General features: G+C 46.3%; 1 protein-coding gene across 1 annotated transcript in view; it reads left to right on the top strand.

The window, feature by feature from the left end:
* The first annotated feature begins 403 nt into the window (after positions 1-403).
* SNAPC4 (small nuclear RNA activating complex polypeptide 4) overlaps positions 404-19,885 on the top strand; it is a 91,005-nt gene continuing 71,523 nt past the window's right edge. Inside the window, exons 1-9 of the mRNA XM_030206830.1 lie at positions 404-437; positions 1,029-1,110; positions 3,547-3,623; positions 4,221-4,254; positions 13,585-13,657; positions 14,593-14,757; positions 15,446-15,593; positions 18,915-19,021; positions 19,197-19,291. Coding sequence (XP_030062690.1) covers positions 404-437; positions 1,029-1,110; positions 3,547-3,623; positions 4,221-4,254; positions 13,585-13,657; positions 14,593-14,757; positions 15,446-15,593; positions 18,915-19,021; positions 19,197-19,291 — 815 coding nt within the window. The remainder of the gene's footprint in view (positions 438-1,028; positions 1,111-3,546; positions 3,624-4,220; positions 4,255-13,584; positions 13,658-14,592; positions 14,758-15,445; positions 15,594-18,914; positions 19,022-19,196; positions 19,292-19,885) is intronic.

Below are 19,885 nucleotides of genomic sequence, written 5' to 3'. Positions count from 1 at the left end.
GTTCGTGCACCTGTGCTCCCTGCCTTGAAATCTTTACCCGAAGTCATAGCAAATTGGCAGTAAAAGCAGCAGGCAGGCACTGGCAGGCAGGCTCGCCTCCTCGTCGCTTCCCTTTCCTCTCAGCGCGTCCTGCCTTCCTCTGATGTAATTTCCTTTCCGCGAGGGCGGGACGCGCTGAGAGGGAAGGGAAGTGACGAGGAGGCGAGCCTGCCTGCCTGCTGCTTTTACTGCCGATTCGCTGTGACTTCGGGTAATTTAAAGATTTCAAAGCAGAGAGTACGGGTACATGAACGGAAAGGAGCGGGCAGTTGAGCCAGACCTCACAAAAAAGGTGCCGGTACACCGTACTGGCACATAAAAAAGCACTGTCTTTAGCACACATTGGTGGTTGTTGTGGGCCAGCATGGGAACAGGGCTGGCAGAACACAATAAGCCAAGTAAGTGTGGCAGAGAATGAAAATGTTTAGGGGCATCATGCTTACCTGGCTTACCATGATGCCAGGCCCGTACTTCAATGCTATGTGTTGTACCCCTTCTGACAGGAAATTGTTAGAGTGAGCAGTTCTCGGCTACACTAGTGTGGGCCTGTGGAGGATGGCTTAGTGTCATTTCTGTGGCAAAGGACACGGGAGATGAAGATGGCAGCTGGGGTGCCACCCAGTGTAGTCTGTCCCTGTTTGAGGAGATATTTGATGGCTTTCCTTCAGTATTTTTGTATCAAAATGTTTCTAATGTTTTATGGTGATGTATTGTCATACTATGTATTTTAGTTGTCATTGTAAGCTTTTTTTGTAAGCTTAGTTCTTTATAAACCGCACTGAACCCTGAAAAGGGGAGTTTAGCGGTAATCAAGAATAAATTTGATATTGGTACTGAAAATTGACAAAGACCAATGGGTTAGGTTCTTATTGGGTTTTTTTGTTTGTTTTTAAATGTGACATGTTATTTCTGTGCTGTTTTCACTTCTGCTCCATGCTGGGGACTTTGTACTCTTTGTTTTTTATCCATTTGCATGTCTCCATACCCAGGGAAAGATGATGAAAAAACAATGCTGAAGAATTCTGTGGTCAGTAACAGCTTACAGCGCATGCTACAGCCAAAATTGTTCAAGTAAGTGAATGTTGTTTCCTTAAAATAACTAAATTATTTGTCAGGGTAAGTGTTTTGTGTTTTCTTATCACATTTAGAAAAGTTTATTAATCAACATGGGTTGGAGAGTGACACTTTGGGGGGGGGGGGGGCAGTAATGGGTCCTGGATAATAATCGGGATCAATACTCAATATACAACACTACCTATTTTCTTTTTTTTTTTTCCTGCTTAAACTTACTCAAGCTGCTCTTCTTGATGTGGGCTTGTACGTTTATGTTTATACAACATATTTATACTGCACCTTTCAAAACAGTCCACACGGAACTATAAAAAACAGGACAGTAGAAAGAGAGGAAAAAAATAGGTGTGGTACTTCCGACACAGTCCATTCACTTTGAATGGGATGTCGGCAATACCACGTGGCAGCCGCTAGTGAGGCTTTGTAAACAAGGGATTAATTAGGTAGCATTTCGAGTGCCACTGCAAACGGTATTATTTTGTATTTATTATGATTTTTCTTGCTTTTCCTTGTATGTTCTTTGGAATGTATTTTTCCATTACGTAGCTTCCCACTGTTCCAGAACCTGTGGGATAGTTGTGCCCATCAACCAGCAGGTGGAGATAAAGAACTGAAAATTGAGCTGAGACATCTGTCTTGGCATCCAGTCCAGCTCATCAGTATTTTCTATCTCCAGCAGGTGGATGGACACACTTTTCAGCCTCGGGTTCTAAATGATTTGTTCCTGATCCAGTTGTTCAACTGGTCTGCAGTTGAGCTTATGGGTGGTTGAATCTGCAGAGACATATCTGGAGGTCTTCAGATCCCTGTCTCTGGTCCCTTCACCTCAACCCCAGTTTCCTGTGGAGCTCTCCTTTTTCCAGCACAACAACCTTTTAAATAAATAAATAAAAGAGAGAAGGAAATAACTTTACTGGAAAGGATGGGCAGAGTATCAGTCCTGATTCTTTCTGATCTGGGGTAAGATTTGTGGGAACTGTGAACTTGGGGAGAGCAGCCTGCAGTGGTAAGTCTGACTAAAATTTGATTCAGAACTACTTGGAGTACTGCAAGTTCTACTTGGTGCACGGGAGGGATCCTGACTCACTGCTTGGGACTTCATTGTGTTGCACTTGTGCCAGTTGGGGTGATTGGCAACTCCCACAGAGGCAGTTAAGGAACGACCAGCTGGCATCAGGGCATTGCAGTGCATGCAAGCTGGGAATCCTGTAGGACATGGGGGAAACGGTCAGTGTCAACACGTCTTCAGATTTAGCACAGCATCCGAATATCCTGGGACTACAGGCTCTCTGGCAACTTTCTGCTTCGACGTTAGGAGTTCCATTCTCATCGATCATGAGTGGGCTTAGAGGTCCTTCTAAGGTCTTCCTGATGCATCCAGACAAAAACTGATTATAGCAGAATGGGTCTCTCCGAACGCAGAGCTGAGAGTGGGAAGAGCCATTGCTTGCCTCTACCCATTGGTTCTGGAGCAGAAAGAGAAATTGCAGCTTCCCAGGGTGGACTCCCTAGTTATGGCAGTGACTAAAAAGACCACCTTGCCAGTGGAAGGCGGCATTGCCCTAAAAGATATACAGGATAGGAAGCTAAAAGGCTCGCTGAAACAAGCCTTTGAAGTGGCCTCTTTTGGCCTTCAAGTAACAGTGTGCAGCTCGTTTGAGGCTAGTGCATGTCTGAAGTGGCAGCAGCAGCCTGCAACACGAGGGGACCATAACCCCCAGCTGGAAGCGGGTTTGGACTATTTTGCAGATGCTATTTATGACATCTTATGGCCTGCATATGTCTTTGGCTGCCATGGCATGTTGGTACCTCTGGCTGTGACATTGGGCAGCAGATGCAGTGTCAAAGTTGTATCTAGTTAAACTGCCCTTTCCATCATGTGGCTATTTGGAGAAGATCTTAGTAACTTAGTGAAAGAACTGGGGGAAATTTAGCTACAGTGGTTGCCAGAGGATAAGTTGAAAGCCTCTGGACATCCTTCAGGGGTCTGTTGATCTCGATTTCGCGACAGCATACTATACCGGCCTGGTTGTCAGCAATATGGTCAGAAGTCCTGCTTTCAAGCACAGCAATCTTCCTTTCGTGCGGACAGGAAGTCCTCTTCTCAGTCTGCTAGAGTGCCCAATGCCTCCAGAGCTTCACATTGATGCGAGGCTGGTCCACTCTTCTCTTCCTCCAATGGGAGGATGTCTTCAGGAGTTTTGGGAGGTATGGGCCAAATAATCCTGAATTAGGTCTAGGGGTGGGAACCTTGGAACCTAGCCAAATACTTCCGTTAGAAAGAACTGTAGCTGAGACTGTAGGCTGAGATAGATATATATTAGATTTATTATAGTATGTCAGGTAAGAAAAAGGAATTTATAACAAACCTAAGCTGCCTAGGTTTGTTATAAATTCCTTTTCCTCCTGAAATGACTAGCATATCACACTGTCCAGCTATGCTGAGATTCTGAAGGAATTATTTTGGGGCATTGAGGAGGATTTCAGATATCAAGCCCAGAAAGTGAACCCAGGTATCCTTCACGGGGAGAAAACTCTCTGTCGGAGCCAGCGATTTTCAGCGCTTTCCGGTGCAACAACATATAATCGAATAAGACACAGGAGAAGGTTCTTTGTTGGAGCCAGCGCTATTAGCGTTTTTTTTTTTTTCGCAATGCGAATACTGTAAACCACTTCTCAGTGCCTTAAGGCACTCGTGCTTTGTCATCTGCACGTCATTGCATCAGTACATCGACCCCTGAGGCAGGCGCCTTGTGTGGCGCCGGAAACGCGGCCCGTGTCCGGGTCATTGATTAATAAAGTACTCCTGTTGTCCTAGTTCTGAAGGCCCAGTGTTGCTTTTTTCTTTTGATAAATATTATGTATGTAATCTTTGTTTTTTAATTAATATAATTGCGTTCAGTGATTTAGTGCTATCCAGTATTTACTCTGTAAAGTATGGCGAGTACAGGGTTGTTAGTAGAATGGCAGGACTTGTAAAACAGAAATGACAGTTCCTTACTGTGTGGGTGTGTTTTCTGATCATGTTCTTCCCCTCCACACAGGCTTGAATATCTGAATCAGAAGTTAGGAAGTGCCAAGAATGCCATGGAAAACAAAATTCTGACAAGCAAATCAAGAACAGAAAGAGAATAGAAGACATGAGTAAGGTCATTTTCAAAATGGTGCCTTGCCCCTCAGATTCATGAGCAGTCTGTTTTATTTCTAGGATTCTAAGCAAAAAAAAGAAAAAAAGTGAAATTCTGCATTTATAATTTTTTAGTGTAGAATTCCCCCATCATAGATCCTCACAGTTCAAACACTGCAGTCTGCCATTAACAATGGAGAAGGGTGTGGTCTGACATACAGCCACTTTTCTCCTTATCTTCATCATAGGCTCCGGGTTTAAGGCAAAATATCAGAAATAGTTTGTGCCACAGTGGGGGAAACCACCACAGGGGACATAGGTATAGAGGGACTAAACTCAAGATGTGTGCCACAGGGTGAAGGAGGCAGGGAACCATGCATATCATAAGGAGCCTTCTGGTCTTTGTGCAAAATTTTACACAATTTCTGCAGTGCACAGTGCCACAGGAGAAGCCATATACATCATGCACGAAAAGGTTTTGGGTATTGCATTGATTTTTTTCTGTGTTAATCTGTCGGCATTGTAGTTAAAAGTGGGGAAAAATAGAAAAGGTATATATTAATTTTTCCATATCCTAAGGAATGGAACTGAGGTGTTCTGCAGGCTTGCATCTTTAAATGTTCAGTAACCTTACTAAGGTACTATTAGACTTCCTAACACACATTGTTATTTTTTGATTGTGTTGCATACCGTTTTTGATTCCTACATGATTTGAGTCATCTGTGGTTCTGCTTGTTGCTAACTGAGCAGTAGATCATGACTCTTAGTTAATTACAGCTTAACTTCCACACTAAAGTGACTCTGAGGCATATTTTCAAAGCACTTAGCCTTCCAAAGTTCCATAGGTTTCTATGGAACTTTGGAAGGCTAAGTGCTTTGAAAATATGCCTCATTGCTGACTTAAATTAGAGGGGACAGCTTTCAAACGGTGTCTGCATTGGGACTAAGACTGCGTGTATTTCTTTATTCATGGGCTTTGTGTGAATTCATAAAGCAAACATGCACACCTTCTTTGAAAACCGCTGTGGGTGCAGTGGGCCCACAGTCGCATGTACTTGTTTCTCGTGCAGCTAGAATTTAGCTTGAAAAGGCTGCATATACATTTTTTTATTTGGTTATCTTGATTTGGCTCATCTCTCTTTCAGTTGTAATTGAAGGCGAATTATATTCGGGTACGGTCTGTAATTTCCTGTCCTTGGAGGGCCCCCAATCTAAGGGCTCCTTTTACAAAGCTTCAGTAGTAATTTACCGCATGCTGAATGTGACAGAGCCAATAGGAATTGAATGGGCTTTGTCACATTTGGCGTGCCACTAACTGCTAGCACGGCTTTGTAAATCGAGCCCCTAGTTTGAACTCAGGCAGTGGAGAGTTTAATACCTTGTGTGTAATCCTTTCCCTTGTCCCTGGGGAGGGGAAAACACTTCAGCTCTAGAGGCTGAAATAAGAGGGACAATCATACTTAGATATAGGTGCAACCAGTAAAAATCTTTATTGGTATCTCACTAAGCCAATACAAAATGATTGTTCTCTCTGGAGCAGGTTGTCACCCAGTAGCCAGACGTACAGACTGAATAACAAAACTGCTCAGCAAAAACTTTTGTAGCCATCACATATATATACTGTTGTAAGTTTCGTTTTTCCCAAATCATGTGATTTCTCCTAAACTAACTTATGGTCTTGTATGGATCTTCCTGTAATAGTCTGTTATTTTTTATATGTATACATATATGGCAGTTTCCTACATTGTATCATCCTCTCCTCTTGTGTGCACATGCACACTTTGTGGCAATTGGCTAATTCCTTCTATATCATCAAGCAGATCAGTCCATAGACTGGTGGGTTGTGTCCATCTACCAGCAGGTGGAGATAGAGAGCAATCTTTTGCATCTCTATATGTGGTCATGTGCTACCAGGAAATCCTCAGTATTCTCTCTATCTAGCAGGTGTGTGGTATAACACAGCAGCTCTGGCTTGGTCTCCACGCCTATTTACTTTGTTGAGTATCTAGACTGCCCTAACTTGACATTTCGTCCTCTAGGTTGTAAGCTCCTTTGAGCAGGGACTGTCCTTCTTTGTTAAACTGTATAGCGCTGCGTAACCCTAGAAGCGCTTTAGAAGTGTTAAGTAGTAGTACCTGGGGTTGAGGGCTCTTCGTGAGCAAGTGCAAACCTGGTGGTGCCAGGTCCTTCCTTTACTCCCCCCTCTCGCTGGCTCTGTTAAAAAAAAACAAACAAACACTTGAAGCAGAAAAGGTTTTACTTGCAGCTGCTCACTGGGACACCATTTCGTTGCAGCTCGGAACAAGAAGCAGGTAATTTTACCTTTTCCTAGCGGACAGGGGGTTCCCCGAACGTTTCCCTCGTGGATCATGGCGTCGGATGGTAAGGGCGCGAAAAAGCGCTCCCCAGACCGCAATCGCGCGGCTAGTGGGGAGGCGCAGGGATCGGAGGCAGAGAAACCCTTTTTGGGCGCCCTTCCGGACTTTGCTCATTTAGCCGGTTTTTCCTCCGCTGGGGCGTCGGCGACCTTTCCTGCCTTAGGCGCCCATCCCCCGATGTCCGCCCTTCCGACATCGGCCGCCCATGCAGCTCGGACGGCCTCTGGTATGGCCACCTTTTGAGTTGGGCGGCAGTAAGAAGATGGTGAAGTTTAAGCGCCATGCTTCCTGCGCGGCTCCTTCGCGGAGTGACGCGCCGGACGCCATTTTGTATGCGCAGCACTCCTCTCCCCTGCTCTATGGGGTGGAGGTTGAGAGTTCCTCTAGGGCTGTGGCCCAGGTTGCAGAGGTGCACAAACGGGGGTTTCTCGCCCGAGTTTGTTTTGTTGCTGCATCAGGCCTTTCACTGCAAAACGCTGCTCCTGCTCTCCTGTCAGATATGGGGGAAGAGGCTTCCCTGATCAAGCGCCCTCGGGTGGACCTTCAGATCTTGGGGGACTCTGTCTCCTCTGATGTAGATAAGGGCAGTGTTTCTGAATTCTCCCAAAGGTCCCTTGGGAATTCTTTGGAGGAGGCTGATCCTCGCCCCGATGGGAGAGATGACCCCTCTGCAGCGCGGCTTTTTCGCTCAGAGGAATTGCCTAACCTGTTAGTTCAGGCTATATGAATATCTTGAGTATTTCCTCTCCAGAGGAAGGCCCTTCTTCAGCCTCGGCGGGTTCCGCTATTATGTTGGGAACCAAGCACCCTTCCAGGACCTTCCACATCCATGAAGCCATGAAAACTCTAATTTCGGCTCAATGGGATTCTCCAGAGGCGAGCCTCAAGGTAGCCAGGGCCATGACTCGTCTGTACCCTCTGCAGAGGGTGAACAGGAGGCCTTGCGCTGGCTGGCAGTGGACTCTCTAATCATTGCTGTGACAAAAAAGGCTTTGCCAGTGGAAGGTGGCTCTGTCCTTAAGGATTCACAGGACAGGAAATTGGAAGCGGCCTTAAAGTTAGCCTTTGAAACGGCCACCTTGAGTTTGCAGGCCTCGGTTTGCGGCTCCTATGTGGCCAGGGCATGCCTGACGGTGGTGCAGTGTCCCCCTCGGATCCTTCCTTGAGGGCGGATTAACCGGTCCTGGAGTCGGGCTTGGATTACTTGGGTTTCTGCCCGTCGATGGCTATGGCTTAAGCATTGGTCAGCTGACCATGCCTCCAAATCTCGCTTAGCCAAGTTGCCTTTTAAGGGCAAGCTGCTCTTCGGGGATGAGCTGGACAAGATCATGACGGATCTCGGCAGTTCTAAAGGCAAGAGGTTGCGGGAGGTCAAGGCAAGGGCCAGCAGCGCTCGCCCTGGTTCCTCTAAGGGCCATTTTCAAGAAGCCCGTCGGTATCGCCCGGAAGTTGGGCTCCTCCTCCTCCTTCAAGCAGAGGTTCTCCCCGAAGCAGCATTCCTTTTGCAGAGACCGCCGCTCAGGAGGTTCTTCCTCCAGTCCTCCCCCAGTGTCTCGTACCCAATGACGGGGCCCTGGTCCATGGCCCAGAGCAGATAGGAGAAAGGCTGTCCTCTTTTCTGGGCGAGTGGACCAGGGTAACTTCAGACGCTTGGGTTCTAGAAGTCATCAGTTCTACAAGTTGGAGTTCTGCCGGCCCCTGAGAGACGAGTTCGTGAACTCTCCCTGCAAGTCTGCCCTCAAAGTGGCAGCAGTTCAGCAGACTCTGGACAACTTGCTCCGCCTTGGGGCGGTGGTCCCAGTGCCCATAGAGCAGCGTGGCACAGGATGTTACTCCATTTACTTTGTGGTGCCAAAGAAAGGAGGCTCTTCTCAGCCTATTCTCGACCTCAAGGAAGTCAATCGGGCCTTGCGAATACGGCATTTCCGTATGGAGACTCTCCGCTCCGTGATTGCTTCCGGTACAAGAAGGAGAATTCCTGGCATCCTTGGACATCAAGGAAGCTTATCTGCACATTCCCATCTGGCTGCCTCATCAGCACTTCCTGCGCTTTGCAGTGCTGGGCTGGCACTTCCAGTTCAGAGCTCTCCCATTCGGGTTGGCTACAGCTCCGCGGGCCTTCTCCAAAGTGATGGTGGTCATTGCGGCTTATCTCCGCAAGGAAGGAGTGCAAGTCCATCCCTACTTGGTCGACTGGCTGATTCGAGCTCCATCCTTTGCGGAGTGTGGGAGAGCGACAGACAGGGTCATTGCTCTTCTGAGCTCCCTGGGATAGATCATCAACCAGGAGAAAAGTCAGCTGCGCCCGACTCAGTCCCTGGAGTATCTGGGTATTCAGTTCGACACCCAAGTGGGCAGAGTGTTCCTGCCGGACAACTGGAGCCTCAAGCTTCAGGCCCAGGTGGGCCGGTTCCTAGCCTCCTCAGCTCCTCGGGCTTGGGATTATGTGCAACTGTTGGGCAGAGGATTACGCAGTTCGCCTTCCCCTGGACCCGGCGGTGAGAAGGGCGCTAAGTTGGTGGCTGATGTCAGACAAGTTGTCAGCCAGTATGCCTCTCACGTGCCCGGAATGGATTGTCGTTACGACGGATGGCTGCTTGACAGGCTGGGGAGCCCACTGCCCGGGAAGGACAGCGCAGGGGATATGGTCGCCGGCGGAGACGAAGTGGTCCATCAACTTCTTGGAACTTCGGGCCATTCGGTTGGCGCTTCAAGCATTTCTTCAGGTACTGATACTGAGGCCAGTTCGAATCCTGTCAGACAATGCCACGGCCGTGGCCTATGTCAATCGCCAGGGAGGTACCAGGAGCGCCCCCCTAGCCAGGGAGGCCATGAAGTTATGCCAGTGGGTAGAGGCAAATCTGCACCAGCTGTCGGCGGCTCACATTACGGGAGTTCTGAATGTCGAGGTGGACTTTCTCAGTCGCCATACCTTGGATCCCGGAGAGTGGCAACTGTCTGCTCGGGTGTTCTTGGAGATCACGAAGCGCTGGGGCATGCCAACCTTGGATCTGATGGCGACCTCGGCCAAGTGCCCTGGTTCTTCAGCAGAGGACGGGACCCTCGATCTTTGGGGGTCGATGCTCTTCTCCAGCAGTGGCCGGTACAGGAGCTTCTCTACATGTTCCCGCTTTGGCCTGTGCTGGGCAGAATTCTCGGCTGGGTGGCGAAACACCCAGGCTGGGTGGTCCTGGTGGGTCCAGACTGGCCCAGACGCCCTTGGTATGCGGACCTGATCCGGCTTTCCGTAGACAGTCCTCTGCGGCTTCCAGCGGAGCGGGGCCTCTTACGTCAGGGTCCCGTGGTGATGGAGGATCCCTCCCCCTTTGGTCTAACGGCCTGGCTCTTGAGCGGAAGCGGCTGAAGAAGAAGGGCTTCTCGGTCATCGCCACTATGCTGAGAGCACGGAAGCATTCTACTTCTGCTACGTACGCCAGGGTATGGCGTACCTTTGTATCATGGTACGAGGCAGGAGCCCTGTCACCCTTCAGGAGCTTAGCCGAAATTGGGTGCCGGAGCCGGTGGGGGGAAGAGGGGTTGGTGGTTGAGAGGCGAGGATAGTGGTGGGCAGACTTATACGATCTGTGCCAGAGCCAGTGGTGGGAGGCGGGACTGGTGGTTGGGAGGCGGGGAATAGTGCTGGGCAGACTTATACGGTCTGTGCCAGAGCCGGTGGTGGGAGGCGGGGCTGGTGGTTGGGAGGAGGGGATAGTGCTGGGCAGACTTATACGGTCTGTGCCCTGAAAAAGACAGGTACAAATCAAGGTAAGGTAAACTCATATGTGTATATCTTGTTGGGCAGACTGGATGGACCGTGCAGGTCTTTTTCTGCCGTCATCTACTATGTTACTATGTGTTGGCGTTCCTGCAAGAAGGTCTGGAGAAAGGCCTGTCGCTCAGCTCTCTTAAGGTCCAGGTAGCGGCTCTAGCTTGCTTCAGGAGTCGCCTGAAGGGTGCTTCCCTGGCTTCTCAGCCAGATGTGGTGCGTTTTCTCAAAGTGGTTAATCACCTACGCCCTCCTCTGCACTCGATAGTGCCTACGTGGAATCTCAATCTGGTGTTGCGGGCCTTGCAGAAGCCGCCCTTTGAGCCATTATCGCGGCTGTCTCTGAAGGACCTGATGTTGAAAGCGGTCTTTTTGGTGGCAATCGTTTCAGCCAGGAGGGTTTCCGAGCTACAGGCGCTCTCGTGTAGAGAGCCGTTCCTGCGGTTCACGGAGGCAGGAGTTTCTATTCGCCCAGTACCTTCCTTCCTGCCCAAGATTGTTTCTCGCTTCCATGTGAATCAGCAACTTTGTCTACCCTCCTTCCATAGGGAGGATCATCCAGAGGAGTATCGTGCTCTCAGATGCCTGGATGTTAGACGAGTTATCATCAGATACTAGGAAGTGACCAACGATTTCTGGAAGTCGGATCACCTGTTCGTGCTGTTCGCGGGCCCCCGTAGGGGTCTGCAGGCATCTAAGCCTACCATGGCACCTTGGCCTACCGTGGCACGTTGGGTCAAGGAAACGATTGCGGCGGCTTATGTGGCTGCAGGGAAGGTGCAGCCTATCCAGCTGAAGGCTCATTCTACTAGAGCACAGGCGGCTTTGAGGGCAGAGTCCAGGTCCGTTTCCTTGGAGGAGATTTGTAGATCGGCGACTTGGGCGTCGGCTCATACCTTCTCACGGCATTATCGCTTGGACGTGGCAGCACGGGCCGAGGCCCAGTTTGGAGCTTCAGTGTTGCGGTCTGGGATTTCCATGTCCCGCCCTGGGTGAGTACTGCTTGGGTACATCCCACCAGTCTATGGATTGATCTGCTTGATGATATGGAAGGTAAAATTATGTATCATACCTGATAATTTTCTTTCCATTAATCATAGCAGATCAATCCATAGTCCCTCCCAGATATCTGTACTGTTCGTTCTAGTTCAGTTATATTTCAGGTTCAAGTTTAGACTTCAGTTCCTGTTCAGGAGGACTTCGAGTTCAAGTTCTTCCACTTGGATTTCCCTGGAGTTGGGACGACTTTGTGTTACAGTGAGCTGCTGCTTCTTTCCCCCCATTTCGACGGTGGTTGGATTTATAACTAAATTATGCCAGTGCTCCCTCCCGCTTTGTGCGATAGTAGGGTAGCTTTGTTTCCCTCTCGCTTTGGCGGTGATGGGTTAAGCCAGCTCCTCCCGTGGTTGCGGTAGCAGGACATGCAAGTTCCCCCCATGTCAGCGGGAGTGGGTGCCCCCCCCCCCCCCCCCCCCCCCCCCCGCTTCGGTGGTAGTTGGGTGGCGGAGTGTCCCTTTGTGGGTGTAATTCTCTGTGTTTGGTGATTCCTGCGGATGGAGCTTCGATATCGATTATACTGAGGATTTCCTGGTAGCACATAACCACATATAGAGAGGCAAAAGATTGCTCTCTATCTCCACCTGCTGGTAGATGGACACAACCCACCAGTCTATGGATTGATCTGCTATGATTAATGGAAAGAAAATTATCAGGTATGATACATAATTTTACCTTATCAGTACAGTGTGCAAATAACCATGTAGCAAGCAAATAATAAATATAAGACACCTGGTGTCCTATCTGACAGGAACAACGCCTTCTTTGGAGGGTCCTCAGTCTCTCATCACCACCAAGGATATATCCAATTATATCTGCCATATATAGACTGCATAGCCTCAGTTCCTCCTGTCACCTTGACATGTAACATGTACTTCCCATTTCCTGAGAAAGCACTGTAGGTTACATGCAGCTGCAGGAAGAGGGTAAAAATATGCTGAGAACAGCGAGGCTAGGAAAACTGAGGGCTAACAGGGCCATATTACAGGCCTAGTACCATATAACAGATCTAGGATAGGAAGGAATATACACTTGCCCAAGCTCACCAGGAGCTGTAGTGGGATTAAAAATGTGCCATTTTCTCCTGGGAACGCTGCCATCTCTAGACCTAAGAGCGTGCATGAAGGATGGGCAGTGTTTTTTAGGCAGCTGATTCACATATGTAAAACGCTTTATACTCGCAGAAATTACTTTGAAAATTGTTCTCCATGGGAAAGTACATGTACCCTTCTATGGGGCAATTTTCCTACTGTCTGAAAAACTACAGAATCTATGGATATGTTTTGTTTGTTTTTCTTTTTACATACCCGCAAGCTTCATAGTAAATTTTCAAAGTGAAATTCCATATGCATTGGTACTCTTCCCTTCCCAGCCCCACCCAATCCCTTAGGCAAGCATATTTTTGCAATCTCCATACTAATCTTGCCCTGGAAATGTCTCCCACAAATGCAGATTAAAGTGCAGTTCTGTAGAACTACATATTTTACCCATGGAAATTGCTTTGAAAATTGTACTCTGTGTCCTATTTATTGAGATGTATGTAGCTGCACTTTTAACATATCACCTTAAGTGCTAATACAGTATCGGGTGGAGAATGGATGGGGACTGTGCTTCAAGGTTAATGCATGATAAATACCTCCATGTTACCTGTTAATGCAGCAGATTGCATAGCACAGTTCACATCATGTTAGGTGTCTATCACGTAGTACTGTTAATGCATGATAGACAGACATTTCTTCTGCACTAACTGTAAGGAAAGATAACTGAGCATGCCCTTCACAGGTAAAACAGAGATTTTGCAGTTACATAGGTAAATTTGGCAATTAATGCATAGTGCCTGCAAAACCTTAGAGCATGTTAGTAAATATCCCCTTTTGGTCTCTCTTCTTCCCCCCCCCCCCCCCCCCCCCCAAGTGAATTCAGTTCAATTGTGACAAGATCTGGCTTTGTCCTCAAACAAAAAAACATCTCTGTGCATCAGTTTCCGCATACTCCTGATCCCTTTTGAAGTTTTGCTGAATTCCAAGTCCAAGAAATATTTTAGTCGTGCTTTAAGTGTTAAGACCAAGTTGTGAATCTGTCTGATTTTAAAGGTTAAAGATACACCTGCTATAGTTAAGCAACTTTTTGTTCATTTCCTCTTTCAGCCTTGTTACTGAGGATATACTGGTGGGGAAAAGAACAGATGAACATGATTGGGAAAAGATTGCAAATATTAACGTAAGTGTGGGGAGCAACACATGGAAACTTGTTTCCACAAGTCAAAGTTGATAGTATGCGTGCAGTTTAGTACTTGCCTAAAAATATATAACGCATAAGTCAATTTGTGCATGCTAAATATTTTTTAATTACAATTAATTTGTGACGTGAACAAAGAAAATCTCTGAGAATGTGGGGGGAGGGGCGGCAGGGGGGGGGCAAATAAACCAAGGAAAAAAGTGTCCTGTGCCCGTGATATGGAGCTTTCCCATCCCCCAATCTGGCATCAGCCTTCAGGTCATTCAGAACTAGACCCCACTGCGGCTGTAGTTCCAGGAATCTTAATTTGCCTCTGTCCGGGAATTTTTCCTTCATTTTTTCCCATTCCGTCTAGCCCAGTCCTCAGAGTGGGAAACTTGAGTCCCTGATGAACGGGGTACAAATGTACTCTTGAGCTAGTCAGTAGGTGTCTCTCTCTTGAGAGAGGACAGAAATTTCTTTCCCAGGATATAACTTATAGGGGTGAGAAACATTTATACACAAGAGAGCCGCATGAATGTCAGTGCTATCCCTAGTGGGCTGCACACAGAAAATTACCAAATGCATCATATAATTCACTGTCAACAAAACTCAATGTGATGACTGAATGAACATAAATTATTACCAGAATGGTCTGTTACCCTATACTTCTATCTTTCCAAACTGTTGCTAACACTGTCAAACAAGTCTTGTCCTACTGTTGTATCCTTCAACAGTTCCACTGACAGCAAAACTCTGGTTAATGATGTTTGTGTAGGCTGTTTTTTGTGTATGCTTCCCATGGCCACACGGATTGTATAAAATTCAGTGGTGGGCCACAGGTTGCTAACCCCTGGTTTAGTTGGCCATTCATGATTATTCTGTTTTTTACATCTTCTATCCTCTATGAAGTTAAGTTCTTTGTTTGGCTTTCCTAGTTTGTTGGAACACGCAAGTCAGAACAGATTAGGAAGTTCTGGCAAAACAGCGAGCATCCTTCTATCAACAAGAAGCCATGGAATAAAGAGGAGGTGGAGAAACTGAAGGAGATTGCTGAAAAGCACAGCTTGGTAGATTGGCAGACCATAACTGAGAAACTTGGGGTAAGGCTGAGCATGGCAAAAGCCGAGTACACTGAAAAGTTAGTTTGGTTGAGGTTTTGGTACTTGGATGTCCTTTACCCTGTGGAGGGTCATGTCTGTGACCCTGTAATATACTGGTCTCATCATTCTGCCTGTGGCCAGGTTAATGAAAGCTGTGAAGCAGGAGGCATTGTAACCTCACATGGGATCCATGTACAGACAGAGATTACTTTAAGCTTGATTTTTTTTTTTTTATTTAAAGGAGATTTTATTAATAACAGGTAATCACAAAGCAAGCCAAAATGATTGATATGGACAAAACCAAGTAATGTTAAAGTGCCTTAAATATAATGTTGTAAAGAGTAAACAAAATAACCAATAATCTCACACTTTTTATTAAACCCTCCCAATATTTTCCCACTTATAACTCCAAAGATCCTCTCTGTCCCCTCCTTTCCTCAAACCAAAAACACCTCTCCCTATCCCATGGGTACAGAAGTGCCATATTAAGTTAATCGAAAGTTCTTTAGAAAACCCTAGACTTTCTTCCATTGGGCCAGATAGTTACGCTGCCTAACACTGAGCTGCTTCATTCTGTAGATACAGCTCAGTTTAGCTTTCCAAATGTGCATGGAGGGCGGTTCCATCCTTTTCCAACAGGTTGCCAGTGTCAATTAAGCCTGATTTTTTTTTTCCTTTCTTATTTAAGACAAACAGAACTGCATTCCAGTGCTTGCAGAAGTATCAAGGTTACAATAAAGACTTTAAGAGGAAAGAATGGACAAAGGAGGAGGACCACATGCTTCTACAGCTAGTGCAAGAAATGAGAGTTGGGAACTTCATTCCCTATAAGAAAAGTAAGGTGTGATTTCTGTTTAATAACACAGGGCATGGAACTCTGAAAGGAAATGTTGTGCCAAGGTTTTAAGAGTTAACTTTCAGGACTGAGAGAAACATACAAAATTGAACACGGTGAGGATAGCTAGGTACAAACCTGCCCTCAAAGCTGGGTCCCTCATCTCTAATTGTCCAACAGCTCTATTTTATTTTTTTTGTGGGGGAGGGTGTTGCTTGTTTGTTTAACTCTTTCCCTGACACTGTTACCTCTCAGTGTGTTTAAACAGACAAATCAAATATATGTAGAATAAATGAAAAGATTCCAACCAACGGTGCTGCAGGGACATATTGTGCTGGTGGATGCACTGTGGCTCTGTCCTCCCTATGGCCTGATACTCAGAGGACCCAAGTGCTAACTTAGAGTGAATTGCTTAGATCTGCCTAGATGAAAATCTCCTCTCTGCTGGGTTCCTAAATGTAGGAGTCTGTTTTCCTTAGATAATGGGGGGATCAGGTCAGGGTTTAGCACTGATTTTCAGTACATTGCTCTTGAATGTAGGCAAATAATTAACAGGCTTAAGCTTAGTCACCTATAGTTATGATCTTAATTTTGGGGAAGAAAATTCTGTGTTTGGCTGAACTTTCACCTAAGTTTGAATCGGAGCTTTTTTTTTTTTTTTTTCAATGATCCTTTTATGTTCGTGTAACTCTCTGAGCAGTTTCATGTTCCAGATTGACACTTAACAACATTTCCATTACATTCTATCCCACTATTCTAGGACAAGTGGGTAGTTATGTCCATCGACCAGCAGGTGGAGATAGAAAATCCAGAACTGAGCACTACTACCTAGCCACCTGCTAGCCGCCCAGTTCCTCAGTATCTTCTATCTCCAGTAGGTGGGTGGACATACTTCGTTTCTCTCTGTGTTCCAGTTGGTTTCTCCTGGTCCGGTTAGTGACTGGTTCCCAGTTGAGTCACACCTGAGGAAATTTAGACATACCTAGTGCTAGGTCCCTGTCTTGCTCCCGCCTGGAGGCTTTCTTCCCTTTATTTCCCTCCTGAGCCTCTCTTGTGGCAGTATCAGTGCATCAACCAACAAAAAAAAAAAAGAGAGAGCCACATTTCTTCTGGCCGTATCAGAACGGGTCCAGTCCGGCGGTGTCGTTCTGGCTGGGGGGGGGGGGGGGGGGGTGCATACCCTGTTTCAGGAGCCAAGTGGTGAGTTGGGGATCTGTTAGTGGGCCGTGGTAACACAATTGTGTTTATTCGCTTTAAAAATATTGACCAGTGGACAGACAATGTCCAGTCAGCAAACAATAACAGGTAACTGAAATATGGATCAATTATAACACTAATTAAACATTTGTTTACTTCCTAGAAAGTACCTGGGGAGATTAGGACATATAGCTGCTCACCAGTTATCACATATAACTGTTTTACAGGGCCTCTCTCATCTCCTGGGCTGAAATAGGCAAAAAGTCAGGAGAAAAAAAAAAACTCCTGGGCCAATCGGAGCCCAGAAAGTCAAGTAAAAAAAAAAAAACTGGTTACATCAGTACTGGCATTTCCTTTATCTATGTGCTAACTAAAAGAAAGAGAGGTCAGTTCTCTATAACAGCTTTAAGTATAAATATGCACCTTCTGGCCAAACTAGAGAAATTAATTTTGGCAGTTTACATGCTTAAAACACACTGTCTGTCACAGGGACCATGTGCTAAAATAGCATGACACTTGTAAAAAAACCCATCTTAACAGTAGTCTGCACTGATAACTCCCTCCCCCCCCCCCCCCCCCACCCCTTCATTTTATTTATTTGGTACATGATCTGTCTTTATAAAAACTGAAGCTAGAAAGTACACTGTAAAGAATCATTAAATACACAAATTGCTTGATTTAATCAATGTAGCAGAGCATCAGGCATGTGGATGTTAAAAAAAAAATGGAAGCGGTACAAAGAAAAGCTACGAGGATGGTATGGGAGTTGCGTTCCAAGACGTATGAAGAGAGACTTGCTGACCTGAACATGTATACTCTGGAGGAAAGGAGGAACAGGGGTGATATGATACAGACGTTCAAATATTTGAAAGGTATTAATCCGCAAACGAATCTTTTCCAGAGATGGGAAGGCGGTAGAACGAGAGGACATGAAATGAGATTGAAGGGGGGCAGACTCAGGAAAGATGTCAGGAAGTATTTCTTCACAGAGAGGGTGGTGAACGCTTGGAATGCCCTCCCGCGGGAGGTGGTGGAGATGAAAACAGTAACGGAATTCAAGCATGCGTGGGACAGGAATAAAGGAATCCTGTGCAGAAGGAATGGATCCACAGAAGCTTAGCTGAAATTGGGTGGCGGGGGGGAAGAGGGGTTGGTGGTTGAGAGGCTAGGATGGGGGAGGGCAGACTTATACGGGGTCTGTGCCGGAGCCGGTGATGGGAGGCGGGACTGGTGGTTGGGAGGCGGGAAATACTGCTGCACAGACTTATACGGTCTGTGCCCTGAAAAAGACAGGTACAAATCAAGGTAAGGTATACACATATGAGTTTATCGTGGGCAGACTAGATGGACCGTGCAGGTCTTTTTCTGCCGTCATCTACTATGTTACTATGAATCCACAAACACATAGCTACACTTTTTTTATTTTAATTTGCCATACTGTAGAAATGTAAAGTGCAGATTTGCTGTGGTGATCTGTCACATGACTGTCCAAACCATGGTGCTAAAGCGCTGATCTACGCAGAGATGAGATGGAGGGGTAGAGTTTTTGTGTCTGGTGTAATAGATGTTTCCTGGTGTTCTTTATTTCCCTATCATTTTATTTGAAAGCTGCGACTCAAAGCCTGTCTGGAAGGTTCTCCAGGTCAGTCCCTGGGTCAGCTGTGGTTGAGGCTGCTGCTTAGGCGGCATTCATAGCCCCCAAGGGTAGTGAGGAAGAATTGTGATCATTGCTCAAGAATGGGATCTGGTGTCCAGATTCAGGGCCCCTGATTTCAGGGTTCTGGGTGGCCCCCGCTGAGAAGTATCGCAGCGATGATCAGACTAGGTCTGTTGAGCTGAAATGCTTATTAAAAATAGCAGGAAAAATCCCCACTTAGCTGTGAATGAATGCTCATGGCTCCAAAATCTCGGGCAGATCTGGGGCAGAAGGGTGGTGATGTCTTCCCAAATGCACCAGGTGCTGGTGATGATTGAGTCCGCTTCCCCCACCACTAATATGTCTCCCCCAAACTAAGCAGAGAAACATCTATGAAAAGAAAGTTAAATCTGCGACTAACATGCTGGATAGCCCTAATCATGCTGAGTATTTCTAATAACTTATCTTATGAAAACATTTTCTTTCTAGTGGCATATTATATGGAAGGAAGGGATTCTATGCAGCTCCTTCATCGCTGGACCAAATCTGTGGATCCCAGTTTGAAAAAAGGTTCCTGGACGCCGGAGGAGGATGCAGTGAGCTCCCTTTCCTTTTCTACAAACCTAAAGTATTTTTGTAAGGGTCACAGTATATTTGCAGTGAGGCCAAGCATTTTGTTTCATTCTAGGCAGAGAAAGCAGAAACACAGTGGCTGTAAATGCACTGAGTAATTTCTAAGTCCGATTTGCATTTGTGTGCCGTTCATTATAGTTGCTGTTGAAAGCTGTGGCCAAATTTGGAGAACGTGACTGGTATAAAATTCGCACAGAAGTGCCAGGAAGGAGTGACAGTCAGTGCAGAGACAGGTAATTAGCATCTTGCACGTGAGATCTGAGTTTTGCTATTTTGAATTTTTAGCATTATTCTGCAGAAAAACAAAGGTGAGCTCATATCTCTTTCTCTTAGTTGCCAGGAAGGTAGTACTGAAGTGATGGACATTTTCAGAGTGTTATGGCTCGCCTCTCAGTGCTATTAACGTGCTGCTTTTTCTTTCATGTTTTGCCCCATGTAAGCGTTCATTCACTCAACATTTTGTTTTCCAAAAATCCACTTAGAGAATAATCCTCTGACAAATTATGAATGAGGATGTGAATGTAGCAGGGGATGAATTCATAATTATCATTAATCTATGAATCATGCATCTTTTTCTTAAGTATGCACTGTGAGATGTGAATTGTGCTCAGTACAGTTTATTATTAAGGCAGATATCTTCTGTTACTTTTGCCAGACTTGTACGCCAAACAATTTCAAAATTCTATGCACAAAGTTTGCAAATTCTGCAAGTTTATTTGGCAGAATTTAACTAATATTACAACCCATTTTCCCTGTACACAGATACCATCCATATTTTTCCCAGCACCTATAGCATCCCCCTTTTCTTCCAGCCCTCCTCTCTCTCT

This window comes from Microcaecilia unicolor, chromosome 6 (genome assembly GCF_901765095.1).
Source record: "Microcaecilia unicolor chromosome 6, aMicUni1.1, whole genome shotgun sequence".
Lineage (NCBI taxonomy): Eukaryota > Metazoa > Chordata > Amphibia > Gymnophiona > Siphonopidae > Microcaecilia > Microcaecilia unicolor.
The sequence above is the reverse complement of the archived record's forward strand: the minus strand, read 5'-3'. Positions and strand labels throughout refer to the sequence as shown.